This window comes from Papilio xuthus, unplaced genomic scaffold (genome assembly GCF_000836235.2).
Source record: "Papilio xuthus unplaced genomic scaffold, Pxut_1.1 DF825017.1, whole genome shotgun sequence".
Lineage (NCBI taxonomy): Eukaryota > Metazoa > Arthropoda > Insecta > Lepidoptera > Papilionidae > Papilio > Papilio xuthus.
Window position 1 is genome coordinate 5,237,169 of NW_013533632.1, and position 15,823 is coordinate 5,252,991.

General features: G+C 32.1%; 1 protein-coding gene across 2 annotated transcripts; it reads right to left on the minus strand.

Annotated features, from left to right (window-relative positions):
- Positions 1-1,095: 1,095 nt before the first annotated feature.
- On the minus strand, positions 1,096-14,782 carry Jarid2 (Jumonji, AT rich interactive domain 2). 2 transcript variants are annotated; one of them, XM_013324042.1, is made up of 23 exons: positions 14,564-14,782; positions 12,347-12,525; positions 11,816-12,175; positions 11,522-11,647; positions 10,779-10,907; positions 10,084-10,212; positions 9,967-9,976; positions 9,842-9,927; positions 9,466-9,555; positions 9,171-9,257; positions 8,840-8,914; positions 8,600-8,677; positions 8,461-8,520; positions 7,505-8,379; positions 6,874-7,110; positions 6,361-6,556; positions 5,849-6,075; positions 5,573-5,776; positions 5,154-5,320; positions 4,625-4,916; positions 4,064-4,237; positions 3,739-3,849; positions 1,096-3,378 (listed from the first exon to the last, which is right to left on the minus strand). In XM_013324042.1, the coding sequence occupies exons 1-23, from the start codon at positions 14,569-14,571 to the stop codon at positions 3,211-3,213; spliced, it is 4,068 nt and encodes a 1,355-aa protein (XP_013179496.1). In that variant the 5' UTR covers positions 14,572-14,782; the 3' UTR covers positions 1,096-3,210. The 2 variants fall into 2 exon arrangements, with proteins under 2 accessions (XP_013179496.1, XP_013179495.1); XM_013324041.1 differs by having other exon boundaries at positions 9,842-9,976.
- Positions 14,783-15,823: the final 1,041 nt, after the last annotated feature.

Sequence of the window (15,823 nt, forward strand, 5' to 3'; positions counted from 1 at the left end):
TTTGGGCAAAATATCATGCTGTCAAGTTGACACTATTAGTTCACATTTTTTCCAACTGCCATAAGATTCTTGTCGAACTATATTTGTGGCATATCTATATTATGCTGTTTGGTTATATTTTCCATCGTTTATTGGCTATCCAATGCAATTTTGGCATTCTAGCGTCTTTCACTATCTAAAGCCTGGCCAAAAATAAAACAACCCTGTCATGAGGGCTCCACAGTCTTCAATGTTCTTACAGAATATGTTCATCTTTGTCAAATTTCAGCAGGGTCCATGCAGCCATTCTAGGGATACCTTTTAACAAACATCCATCCATCCAGTTTTGCATTTATAACATTGGTAAAAAGTAAGATTTTAAAACAATATATAAAAGCAATTTGGCAAGATCCAGATTAAAATAATGAACTGTGGTGTTTAGCATTTTTAGGGTTCCGTACCTAATAGAAAAAAAAGGAACCCTTATAGGATCACTTTGTCGTCCGTCCGTCTGTCTGTCAAGACCCTTTTTCTCAAAAACGCGTGAAGGTATCACGCTGGAAGTTATATCAAATACACAAGTCTGCGGTCGCTAGGTGCTATGAAAAAATAAAACTCCTAAGCCAACAAAATCAAAAGATACAACCGTTAATGTCGCAAATTTACGCAAATTTTCGAGATTCGCAAGGGAATCAAAACCTACAGGGTACTTCCTGGTACTTCCCGTGAACTTAGAATCTTGAAATATGACACGAAGCAACGTCGTAAAGCACAGATAAAGGAAAAATTGCGAAACTCGTAATTTTTTAGTTCCATCATATAAAAAAATTATTTTTAATTGCGTAATTGGGTACTTCGACGACCTAGAATCTTGATATAAACGAAATGAAAAGAAAAGGCAACTTAAGGCGCACTTTAAACTAGTAATTACTTGTAAGAAAATTAAAACCTAAAGGGTACTTCCAGTCGACCTAGTTTTTTTTATATACGTAATTGCTGTCAGAGTATACTTATTCTATTATACATTTCAATGACTAATTTATTCTTCTTACAGTTAAAATACAAAACTAATTTATATCTAATTTAAAGAAGTATGTAAAGCAATGAAAAAATTTGGTTTAAGCCAGATTAAAGAAATAACTTGCGGTGTTTAGAATTTTTTTATATACGTAATCTTAATAGTACTGTCACAGTATACTTATTCTATTATACATTTCAATGACTTTAATTCATTCTTCTTACAGTTCAAATACAAAACTAATTTATATTTATTTTAAAGAAGTATGTAAAGCAATGAAAAAAATTGGTTTAATCCAGATTAAAGAAATAACTTGCGATGTTTAGAATTTTTTTATATACGTAATCTTAATAGTACTGTCACAGTATACTTATTCTATTATACATTTCAATGACTTTAATTCATTCTTCTTACAGATAAGATACAAAACTAATTTATATCTATTTTAAAGAAGTATGCAAAGCAATGAAAAAATTTGGTTTAATCCAGATTAAAGAAATAACTTGCGGTGTTTAGCATTTTTTTATATATCTTAATAGTACTGTCACAGTATACTTATTCTATTATACATTTCAATGACTTTAATTCATTCTTCTTACAGTTCAAATACAAAACTAGTTTATATTTATTTTAAAGAAGTATGCAAAGCAATGAAAAAATTTGGTTTAAGCCAGATTAAAGAAATAACTTGCGATGTTTAGAATTTTTTTATATACGTAATCTTAATAGTACTGTCACAGTATACTTATTCTATTATACATTTCAATGACTTTAATTCATTCTTCTTACAGATAAGATACAAAACTAATTTATATCTATTTTAAAGAAGTATGTAAAGCAATGAAAAAATTTGGTTTAATCCAGATTAAAGAAATAACTTGCGGTGTTTAGAATTTTTTTATACACGTCATCTTAATAGTACTGTCACAGTATACTTATTCTATGACTTTGATTCATTTTTCTTACAGTTAAAATACAAAACTAATGTATATTTCAAAATAGTATGCAAAAGAATGACAAAATTTGGTATGATCCAGATTAACATAATTGACTGCGTTGTTCTGCATCTTTCATATGTATATGTAATCGTAATAGTACTGTCAGAATATACTTATTCAATTATATTGGGCTGTCCGATAAGTTTGTGCCGATATTTAGGAGAAATTTATACTCAGCTAGTTTAATTTTTGGTTATTTTTTTTAATCATTTTTTACCATACAATTCCGTTTTTCCAGATCGTCTCAGACTAGAAAAGGTGGAAATCCGGGAGCGCGAGGTTTCTAGATTACGATGAACGGGGTAAAACATCTCAAACTCCAAAAAAAATGTTGTCAAACTCACATGAGTTCGAGCAACATCCTGATAAAATATGACTCCTTTCCGATTCGTTATTTCTGGACGTTTTTGTTCAGTTGCTATCTTAAATCTTGTTAAGTGCAATACTTTTCAGAATTTATCATTACATTAGCCAGTATTTTTATATATTTAGTATTAGAATTTATCACATGATTAGTCTCTTCTCGCGCGACATATCGAAAATCGTCACGAATATATCGGACAACCTTTCATTGGGTTTAATTCATCATTCTTATAGTGAAAATACAATCAAAATCAAAGCAAACTAAACATAAACAAAAACATAAGTATAAGGTACAATTTCACTTAAAATTAAATTACAACTAAAATTTTGAGTATAAAAAAATGTGACGGAATAATGATTTCTTAATACTTTCTTTGTACCGATATAACAAATTAAACTTAAGTACATTTTCACTGTATAATGGTGAAAAAGTTTGCGAAATTGGAAATTACATGACTAAAGGCGTAGTAAAGCGTAGTGTTGCCAGTCTTTTAAGTCATTTACATTGATAATTTTCTTTGTGTCTTATTTTTTTCTGGTATAATTGGAAATATATTATGAATACATTCGGCCCATTGTCCTTTTCTTTATTTTTGATCTATCAAAAATATATCTGGTAAGGACATATAGTGTCTGTATATGCCAAATAATACATAATAAGCAAACATTATGACTTTCCATGTGACATAATTATAAAGCATTATTTTTAATAATTACAACTAAAGTAAATAAGGACGAAGATATAGAGTATTATATTGGAACCTCATGTTTTAGAGTAACCTAAGGAATTACATACGATATTCACGTAATAAACTCGCAGCGCGAATCGGTGGTACTTATGTTAAGTCCATTTTAGATACGAGCTTTGATTTTTGTCATAATCCTTTCTAATTCTGCATCAGAAAAGAATAATTCAAGCTCAACACCGGTCAAGTCACATTCCTTGTTCTTTTCAGTGTCAAGCAACTGCAGGGCGTGCTGAAGGCACACTGACCGCTTCTTGTCTGTCAATCCTCTCACCTACAACATAAATTTATGTTAAAAAATAAAAATCAATTGGTATAACTTTTTTGATGCAGACATTAACTGAATATGGTGATTGAGTGCTTAAATTATATTAGAAACTTGGTGTACCTATTCCAGTATAAAAGTAATATAATGCCCGGTTTACATTATGCCAGTACAGTAAGACAGTAGCGCAGGACTATATTGGTTTAATGACGCCAGTTGTGTACCAGCGCTAACTTAAAGCGATACTGTGCTATACTGATATAATGTAAAACAGGCATTGCTTCTAATTGGTTCATTAAGTCGAACTTCTGTAAACTTTGTATTACAAAACAGACATTGAAAAAATGATATTATTTGAGTTACACTTACTTTTGAGAGGTACAAGGTCGCTTGACAGATCTCACACTCGTCTTGATCTCGAACATTCCATGCGCCTGCGGGTCGCTTCCGAGTAAGCCTATTTTGTTGTGGGTTGTAGTTCTGTAAAATAATAGTCATAAAAGTTAAACATTTTATATGTATCTATTTTGTGAAATAAAACAATGCCTGTAAGCAATAGTAGTCACAATATATTCACATACATAATTTTTAATCTTTATTAAAATTAAATGTTAAGTGTTAATTCTTTGTCAGTATTTTAAGGTGGCAATGAACATATTAATATTGTGACTTAAATTGCAACACGGTGCCGTACCAGAATTTTATATGCGGCGAGGGCATTGCGGTTTTTCAATTCTTCTCGTATGATTTTCCCGAGGAGAACATGGACCAGTTTGAGAACCTCAGTTGGCGCTCGCAAGTCACGCGCAGCAGACACCAGCAGATGTTCCAGCGAGAACATTGTAGGTTCACAGCTCTGACGCACTTCCTATAAATATAACAAAAAAGAAAAGATACACATTACTTTACATTTGATTACATATAAAAATACTACAACTACTACAACAAAATATTATTTTTGAAATTCAATTGTAATTTAATGATTGAAATATTTCCATACATTAAGTAAAGTGGTTGCTTCCCATTGAGCCAACCGGCCCATTATAAATATTTTTCTTGACTCTATGGATTCAATTGGCCTAATGAGGAATGCGGTATTGAGACGATCGATCGGTAGGCCTATCGACCCAAAGGAATACGCAAAATAAAATGTTTTTCGTTTTAAATGAAGTTTTTGCCGGAACTAGTACTTGGGTAAAAATTTCAATGTTTTCTTAACATTTGCTTTATTTATATAAAATTCAATATTGCTTACTTGAAACACTTGATCAATTGTTTCCAACCATGAATTAGTAGCAAAATATACACTCTCAGATACAGTGTATCCAGTTGCAATAGAACATGAGTATGCCTTTGGAAAAACCAAAATAAATTGACCCGGCTCTTGAACTGCTCTAGATATTGATACATTATTTAGCAAGAGCAGGTCTGGTGGGATCATTGTAATATCGGACGGAAGCCAAATCGATTTGTTTTGACATGATGTTGGGCATAGCTGTTCTACGGCTCTCCGGAAATTGTCACTTTGTTCATCGGGAATGCCATACCTGAAACATGACACATAAATGTTTATTATTGTTATATGATAAATTATAAGAATGGGTTTTCATTGTATAAAAACATATTGTACATACCAATATGTTGAAATACTAGTGTTATAACATTACAGCAAGTAGTTTAATTTACAGTTTTTTATTAGATAAAGATACTTAGGATAGGGTTGATCCTCTCTGAAAGGAAGCATATGAACTAACAAGGGATAAATGTTATTAATGTCAAAGTACCAAATTTTGCCAGGTCCAGTATGCATGTATTCAATCCAGGGAAGTCCGTGGGGATCTCTGTGCCAACAGCTGGTTGAGAAGACCATCCCAAGATGCAATGTGGGAACTGTCACTCCCAGTACTGGTCCCAAAAATCTTAGAACATTCCCACTATTCTGACTAAGTACCTATAACAAAAAGACATTTATATATTTACAAGCCAAATGCTTAAAGCTTATGTTTAAGGGTTTCTAAATCCAATGAATGGATTAAACTGGGCTTTAGCTTTTTTAGAACTTAGCACAAGCTTAAATTAATTGCCTTTTTTAAAATAAAAACTGGACTTAAGTAGTATTTAGTAGTAGTAACATAAAGTGGAAAATCATTTATTTACTTTGGTCATAATACTGTTTGTTGGTAAGCAATAGGTTAGTTTTTACCTTTAGATTCCATGGATGTTTCCCATAAGAGTCTCGTTGATCTTTAGTGAAACCATATCCTTCCTCGCCGGTGTCGATTGATGCGTTATTAACACAAATGTGGTCTTGGGCAAGAAGAACCATTTTCCAATATGTTTGTTCTATTTCAATCTGAGTATTTTGGTTACTATTTGGAATGTACATTTCCTTACATTTACTTGCCACCTAAAATTCAGTAATTAGTTAACTCACCAATTATAACTCAACATCTTAATTTAAAAATGCATCATAACATACCTTTTTAAAAGTGAGCAGATTCATTTGCCTGCCATTGCTGATACAGTCCTCTGCTTCGGCCAGTGCTCCCGATACATATACATCTTCATCAATGTCTTCTTCGGAAGATTCAGATTCGTCTAGGAGTCGTTTCTGTCTATGTAATGGCTTCATAGCACGTTGTAGCATTTTTTTGTGTTTCTTGCTCCAGTGATTATCAACTGCTTTCATAAGATCTGTCCGCTCATCTGTCACAATTGTTGGAGTTAGTGAAAAAAGATTTATTACAAAAAAAATTCAAACGAAAAAGGAATTAAACTAGAAAGTAGGTAGCCTAAACATCTGCTGCAATCAAATTTCTTAATAGCTATGTCTACACCAATGCATTTACCTTTTCATTTTGCCTATTTAACCCACTGACTTGGGAAGGTAAAGTTTTTATCTAATCCATATGTTTTCTACGAATGTTTCATCACCGGAGAATCAGGATTTACGTTCTGACCTGATTATAATAATCTGTAATGAATACTCACCATCTGACATCGTGTCATAAGGCAATATGTATTTAACATATATTTGATCCAATTTAACTTCGATTTTTGGCGTTTTGGAAAGATTCATTTCTTCAGCTACTTTAGTCCAGCGCTTCTTTTCGATGACCTCTTTTAGGCCGCCCAGAGTTTGTACCAAATAATATAACTTCGGTAAGTTGACCTCAACTCCTTCGAGCTGAAAAAAATTGACTTAAATTAGATATAATACCTTGAAATATTAAAGTAGCAGTACATAAATATTTTAATGACAAACTGGCTTATCAGCCAAAACTCCATCTTGATATAGAAGATTTAAGAGTAGAAAAAAGAAACTAATGGTTGTGATTTGCATGTGTGTAAACATTACAAAAATATAGGAAACAATACAAACATAGGTGATACAATATTGTAAAAGCTCCAAATTATTAATTTAGTTCAAACATAGAATTATTGTACATGTTACATTTATATACTTTTGGGTATTTATATATTGTGACATCCGGAATTACTAACCAAAGGCGGCCGACTGAAGATCACACTTTGGGAAGCTAAATAAGCTTTAATAGCACATAATTCTCTTGAGGCTGGTCCCCATCTCTTATAAAGACGAGATATGTATTGGTTCGTCACTTCAAAGCGCACTTCATCATCTAACATACACTTTGGTTTAAAATTCTTCGGAGCCACAACTTTACATAAGCCATATTTCGCAGCGAAAGGCATAATTTTAGTGAAATAAGCAATGGGGTCCTGGAAAAATTAATAACTTTAGTCATGTACTATTACGAGAGCGTCGGTGGCCCATTGGTTAAGCCCTTGACTTGTAATCTGCAGTCCTGGGTTCAAATCACGCCATTTGCCAATGTGTTTTTCGATATTCGATTTACATATGTACATGTACTCGACGTTCTTACGGTGAAAGAAAACGTCATCATGCAACCTACACATATCTGCGAAGAAGTTCAAAGATATGTGTAAAATCAACCAACCTAAACTGGACCAGCGTGATTGACAATGGCCTAATCACCCCTAACTTAGGATAGACTCCGAGCCCGAACCCCTTAGTGGTGATGTATAGTGAGCTGATGATAAAATGTACTTTAGTATAGCTTATTTATACATTCAATTATTTAAACAAATTTACCTTAAATTCTTGTTCGTTAGGAAAGAAGATTGGTGCATCAGTTCGTCTCGCATTAGGCACAGGCTTTGGTATAGCTGAACTCTTTTGCTCAGTACCATTATGATCTCCGTTTACTTTATAAGCATTTGTAGGCTTTTGGGCTGATACAGACTTAGCACCATTAACAGAATGTGAGGGAGTTTCCACTTTGGTTTTGGGTTTCTCTGATAAGACAAAATTTATGATATCATCTAGAAGATAGTCACGATCAAGTGCAGTAACTGTCATGATTTTTGTGTTCGATGTCTTGGGGACAATATTCGCACTTTCAATATGTGCCACCTGATTAGCACACAGAGTTCTTTTTACTTCCACAACATGATCTGAATCTTTATCATAAATTAAATAACACGTTTGTTTATCACAATCAGTATTCGGCTCGTTACCCTGACGCTTCTTCGTTCTTGATATATTGGATTCACTTTTTTCTGTTTCCTCGTCTTCGGCATCAAATCCGTATATTTTTAATTTTATAATCTTTCGACAGTATTGTATTTTAAACATATTTGATACACACTGTACTTTGTCGACGAATGCACAATAATCGCATTGTTCACATCGGTTCACCAAATCTTTAGGGTCTGCATAGACAACATCTTTCATACTTGGGTAGTTTTTAGATGGGCAATTTATTTGATGCTTTTTAATTTTTGAAGTTGTATCAATAGAATCAGATTGCTCTATTGCGCTAGATATTTGCTTCTTTGTAATATTTCTTTTGTCCTGATTTGTTTTAGACATTTTATCTAAAGGTATATGTACGGTACGTGACCTTCTAGAAATTAATGGTGCGTTTAAATATTTCTCAGCTGTTGATGGTTCATTATTGTGATCATCTAAAAATAAATAATTCATTTAGAACAAAAACAAAAAAGCGATATTATTTTAATAAATGTTTGATACAACTTAAAACTAACCTTCAGAAGTTGAAACTGTGTCATCAGTACTGGTTGTAGGTTTGGTATTTGCATCAGAATCTGTTAATGTAACGAAAAACAGTAAATAAAAGAACTAACTTAATAATTATGGATTGAAAATTATACAAATCTCACTTACTTTCAGATTTTGATTTTTGTCCTTCACCAATAGACTTGACTTGTGATGATTTTGAAGAGTTAGTAATCATAATTTTTTCTGTTGAGTAAAATAATACTATTACTATTACATTTACATTTCCTTACAAATGTCTTGTTAATTGCACATTGCATGTACTTAATTAAACTTAAATATTTTGCTTCAATCATATGTTTTACATAAACAATACATTTTGCATAAAGTAAATAGAATTCCATTTACCTAGAAGACTGAAACGACCTGGAGATTCAATTTTGACAATAGGCTGAACTTCCAATGCGGATTGTATTAAGGATTCTGTTGGCAAAATTTTAACAAATTCATGATATAGATAGACATTACTACAGTTTCCATAAACAAAATAAAGACAGTATTAATTGTATGCAACAAAACATTATAATTCACACCCAAGACCCAAAGGGATAGGCAGAGTCCAAGACGGACCTCCATTTGACACGGTGTTGACACACCTCTCTCGCATCATTTATATTCATATAACACATACATGCTCGTTGTAATAACCTTAATACCATTTCTTGAGTACAAAGCATACCTAGTGTTGTATTGGATGGTCTTTTCTTAAGAAGCCGCAGAGATGTTGAGGACTTGGCTGTGGTGTTTATTTCAGCTGTGGTAGTCACTGTTGAATATAATTATTTGTTATGTTAACAATTGTAACATAGGAAATGTTAAGACAAATAGGGATTTAACATTAGTTAAATATGACACGAAATAATGTAAAGAGATTAGAAAAAACATTTCAGACATTTTATATTAGCTTGAGAAGTAATAAGTTTAATGCGTTTTGTTGATTCTAAGTATTTTATAATTCAATATGCAATAATTACCTGTAATTGCGGTTAACTTTTTGTTGGGTGTTGATGGTTGGCTACTTGTTTTTTGAGGCGTTTCCTTTTCACCAGAATTCCTGATCTTGTCTACAATGAATTAATACAAAAAACTATAAAAATACGGATTTCAATACATAATAAATCAAATCAATAAAGTGAAGCTTGTGTAGTAGCTATGATGGTCCCTTAGAAGCTTACATCACATGCCAAATTGCTTTTTAGATTAATCAAAATATGCTGCATACTTTTTGCATCTACAGTATAAAATTGCAATTGCATAATTTATTATGTTGGTTTGCTCTTGTTGCTTGTAAAAATAATTTAGGGTATGATTTGAACAAGATCAATAGTAATATGTCTTATAACTATTTACCTGTATTTTGCAATAAGCTATTACTATGTGGTTGTCCATTACATGGTTCTTCCTGTCTTGATTTAGAAGCATCATCCAGAGAACGGGAAGTAAGCCGTTGAGTTGGTAAACCATTCTTGTTTGTGTCATCTATAACTATTGTTTTAGTTTATTAATATACTTTAGCAAATTAAAGTATTTTGACAGTTGTTTCAACACTTTAATAACAGTACCAAAGGAGTTAATAAAAGTGTATTTCTTACCTGTCTTCTTTGGTGAGCTAGTACATCCCGATTCGTCATTTTCCTGCAGCTCTTCATTGTCTGATTCGCTGGCTGATGCCACCGACCGTCGACTCGAGCGGGTGCCCAAGCGCTGTCTTTTCACGCTATCTAATATCAATATTTCGAATCAATATTAGAAAATGCTTCTATATCTTCTAACCATTTTACTAGGACTAAAGTGTAACAACCCATGAACCCAATCACCATACACTGAAAAACGACACAACCCAAGAATCAACAATGACTAATTCTTTACACATTACATGGATTTGTTCTCAGATTCTTGTTAGGTTAAGATTTAACCATGTTGCATTTCAATATATGTCATAGTTAAGACTTATATGAAAGCAGTATGTCTTAATACTTGAAAAAGTTTATATATGGCTGTTTATTTTGAGCTGTAAAGTTATTGATATACAATACATATACAACTTTAACTGGCTCAGTCTTTATTATACCCCCAACACACTCAAATAACCAAACCATGCATTTTTAATGTAAAACAAATTCTTCTTATCACTGTATAAAGCTGACGGAAAACAAAAACAATAAAACGTGATGGTAAATCTTAAATATTTTATAGCTTTAAAAGTTCTTACTTCTTGATTTTTTCTTTAATAGACAAAGGGGAGTTGGATTAGGATACAACTTTACAAGAATCATGCATGTTATACCTGTTTTGAGTATGGATCGACTGCGATGTCGCCGACCAGGTCCCTTGGGTACTTCCTGCTCATATTCACGACTCTCTGTAGTTCTGCCATGTGACCGAGTGTAAACTATTGATTGCTTTGTTAGTCCATCTATAAATTACAAATATTTCGTAAAACATTTAAATAGAGTCTCACTTTGGACTTTATATGTCTTTATTCTGATTACATTTTATCGATTAGGTTTTTCTTATCCTGTTGATTGACATGTAATGTGTATCAAATAGTCTATAAATGCAAATGTTTAGATCGATGGATGTTTGTTTGAAGGTATCTCTGGAACTCAAAACTCAAAAACAACTCCAAAATCAGATCAATTACTGCTGACGGCCATAATATGGTTCTGGACTGATTTTAAATTTGAAACTGAGTAATTTATTTATGTAATCAAGAATTTTGTTGATGGCAAATGGGGTAAACCTGGCGAGGAATTGTTTGAAAGTAAGTGATGATTTGCATGTAGCTTTGCATAGCAATGTTAGTCTTTGGATAGCCAGACTTGTGAAGAAGATGAATGATCAGAAATAACATCAAAACATAATTACAGTAGTTTATCCTGATGTTTTTAAGTTTAAATTTTAAAAGTAACCTACATATGGCCCCTGGCCCTGAGGAGATTTTAAAACCATGTTTTAGATGATATCAATAAGTAGTAATAAAATGTAAATCCTCATGAAAGTTATGTCATTTAGTAGAGTTAATATTACCTTTGTGTGTTGCTGAGTTGTGACCGTGTGGGTCATACTGTTGTCCACTTTTTTGTTGGGGTTCATAATCATCAGATGACAAATGTTCATGGGGGCCAATGTTAAAACTTACTTTCTTCTCTTTTTCTGAAATAATTTTAAATATTTCATTTCCTTATTTGATATTAATACATATTTCTACCTAAAACTGTTGTTGTAGAAATTGTATATAATAAAATCCATTACTTTTAAATTGTTATGATTAATTATTAAGAGAAACATTAATGATTTAATATTAAGTAACATGTTAGTTACCTTTGTTAGTATTACTACACGTCTTGTTCACTGTTTTATTATTTTTCTCCTCTTTGGCAAGGTACATTAAAGGTTTGTCATCTTCATTGCAAGAATCTATCGCTTCTAAATTTGATGCATCTTTGTTAACCTTGGGTTCCCGTTTACTTTTTATAATATTTTTCTCTCTTAGCCTTTTAACAAATTTGGTAAATTTTTTCTTAGGTCTAAGGCACATATTATGTTTAATTGCTGTAGCCACTTTTTTGATTTTACTTATACTATATTCTTGGGATGTGTCAGATGATGATGCTTGGAGTTGTTCTGGGTAATGTCTTAATCGCTCCAATAAAACGATCGGTTCCCTATGTTTATGTAGATCTGAAATGTTTCAATATTATAAACACATTCAAAATATCCAACTTTTTAATGTTGATAGGTGTGTAGGTGATGATGGTTTCAATGCCAAAGTCAAAGTGATGTAACCCAACATCATGATTGAGAGAAAAATTTATAGCGTTATGTGTTTTTATATGATTGAGATGTACTCACTTTGAAAACTAATGACGTCAAGAAGACTTTTGGCTGAGGTGCTACTGTGAAAAACATTGCTTCTAATATCATTGTCCTTTGGTGTTGAAGGATTTGTAACTTTGTCAATATTTGTGTTTTGTGTATTTGGTGGGATATATACACCTTGTGCAAATTTTCGTTGCGCTTGAACTTTCCTTCTGTAAATAATTATTTAAGATAAAATTTTTAAAGATGGCAGGAGATGGCGCTGGGTAGGCAGCGGTGGCGATCTCTTTTGTCGGAGGCCAAGACCCTTAGGTTGCTGCGCTAGAGGAGTCAATGAATAAGATAGGTTTTTGTAAAAGCGTAAACTGAATGACTAAACTATCAACGCAAAGCCAAAATGTTTGAGTTTAAAGACTTGAAATTTTCCACACAGGGTTCCTATTACTTAGTAGGCATTCTCTAAGAAAGGATTTTTCATAATTCTTTCTCTAAGGGTCCAAAGTTTGTATGAAGCAAGGTTATACTTTGGGCTGAATTTCATGAAAATTGAGATAAATGCTTTTCAGCACAAATAGCACTACACCTTTTAGGATATTTACAAATTAATACTTTTAAGGTCTAAAAATAAGGGTCAAAGTTTGTATCTATATTTATATTTCATAATGTAGAATAAATTTTGCATATGAGGTTTCTTTTATTACATAGTTGAGCTCTATAAAAGATTTCTTCTAGAGGTTTAAATTAGGGGTCCAAAGTTTATATGGAAAGATGTTATTTCTACAGCAGAGTTACTTGAAAATTGTTTAACAGTTTAACACTTTTGAGAACAAATAATTAACTATGTTATTCAAGCTTTTTTTAAATTCTACCTCTTAAGGTCTAAAAATGGGGGTAAAAGTTCACATCTACAAATATTTTTCATAGCATAGATACAAGGTCTAGAGACTAGAAATATTGCATAGGAGCTTCTATCAATACACATTTGAGCGCTATAAGAGACTTTTACGAAAATCATTTCCTAAAGCTCCAAAGTTTGTATGGAGAAATATGATTTTAGCAGAATTACTTAAAAATTGATATCAAACTTTTTGGGCACAGATAATCTAGATTTAATTCAAGCTTTTTTTTAATTTGTCCTGCAAAGATAAAAATCTATTAGTTCATGTTTACAAATATTTTTCAGAGCATAGATAATGGTTTAGAAACTTTAGTTTTGTATAGGGATTTCTATTAATTACTACCTAGAGGAGCACTGTAAAAGCATTAGAGGTCCAAAGTAAATATAAAGAGGGCTAAAGTGATATCATCCTCTATCTTATTCCTTTGGCAGAATTACTTTAGAAATGACTTTAATACTTTTAAGAACAGAAAATTATTTTAATGTTTCATGCTGTTATTAATGTTTTCCTATAAATGTTTAGAAAGGATCGTTTGAGTTCATATCTGACTGTTACTTTATAAAGTCACCAACATACTTTTTGTGTAAGTATTGTACTATGGGAACTAAAATTTTGCTGTATTAGTATGGAAGACTTTTAAATAAGGTAATGCCAATAGTTTGCGCATTCATAAGGAGTCAACTTGCCGTAAATGTAATTCATAGACTGGCCGCTGAACATGTTTATATGATGAGTTTTAAAAGAAGAAAGGATATCCTTTTTTCCTCTATAAATAATAATATCCTTAATATTTAATGTAGAGAAAAGGAAAAATATACTTATTTATTTGATTGTTTGTTTGCATTGAGTAGGCTCAGAAATTATTGAATCAATTTGAAAAATTCTATCTAACATGAAGCTAAACTATCACCAGGTGAAATTTTACGCTATATTTTGTTTAATTCCGCGCGGACAAAGTAGCGGACGACTGCTAGTTTTTTATTATGTATTTTAGAGCAGTTTATAATATTGTTTTAAACCTATTTTCATTTGCTACCTGTAAAATATTGAAAAATCGTGTCACTTTTAATTTATGGTTAAATTGTCACGTGGTATCTAAATGGCATATAGTCAAAAATCTTCAGAAGTATTATAATTGTTTTCCTATTGCGTTTACTCAATTTGAAAATAAAGTGTTCATACAATAATATTGTCTATTTCTTTTTAAGATTTTCAAATTCCAATCAAGTTTTCCTTGATATGATACATTAAATATTTTCTTTTTATTGAGGGTAAAACTTGCTGTTGCCTTAAGGCTAGGCTAATAATTTAACAAAACTAGGACAAGGTATTTTATAATTATACAACGTACCTTTTCATAATTGTTGTTGTTTTTAATACACAAATACACTTATTAGGTACGTAAACAAGATAAAGTAAAATAACAATAATGTTATAAACCCAAAGAACAAAGTATCACCCCCACCACCAACCCCCAAAGAGTATGTAACTAATTCGTATGCCAACCCCCGGCAAAATGTAAAAATACTGCAAATAGGGATGAGTATTGATTCAGTTTCAAAGAACTATTTGAATCAACCGTTTCCTTTCAAGGTATCCACCAAAGAGTATACAGGTGTCCGGGAAAAAAGTGTACAACGGAGTACCACACATTCCTTGGTCGAAAATTTGACGATTTAACCCAACTAGGTAATATCTATCCAAAGTTTTAGTTATATTCTTGCAACCGCCTGTGTAATCGCAGTCAACTTTTATTGTTAGGTAGAAAGTTTAATTTACAGAAATTTTATTTTCTGGTAAAATTTTGATTTGGGCAGTAGTTTTCCCACAAAAAATCTATATGAAGTAAGTAGCGCTTAGAACTGTAGACATGGCATTGAGGGCGCCACGAACTCCTTTGATATTGCAACACTATGCAGAGTGTACCTCAATCCTCAAGAAATCTGTCGAAATAATGTCATTTAAAAATAAAATCTAGTAATTTGAACTTATTCAATGTTAATTGACTGTTTTTTTCTCTGAGACTATTTTTAGCATCAAATAATCACTAACTCAAGAAGAATCGCGATATAATAAATTACTTCGTCAATTCGATAACAATCAATAATGATATTGCCATGACAACATGACAACTAATTTTTCTTTCTATTGAAATTACTGTTACTGTCATTACAAAAAAATAGTTTCCATAGGTTTTCCACAACATGGCGAGGTGTTTTACTTTCCTATTTAAGCTACTACGTTAAATGATATATATAATTCATTCATTCATCATCAGCTCTAAATATGTCCTGACCGAGGGGTTAGGAGCCTACCCTAAGTTACTGGTGATTAGGCCATAGTCAACCACGCTGGCCTTCACACATATCTTTGCAGATATGTGCAGGTTGCATAACGATGTTTTCCTTCACCGTAAATATATAGATAAATGTACATATGTAAATCAAAATCGACATTGGTAGATGGTGGGATTCAAACCCAGGACCTGCAGATTACAAGTCAAGTGCTGTAACTACTGAGCCACCAACGATCTGAATACCTATAAATTACCTACTATATAACATTGGCCGTGCGCAGTTTTGCCGAGTACTCCCTCTCCCACTTATACCGT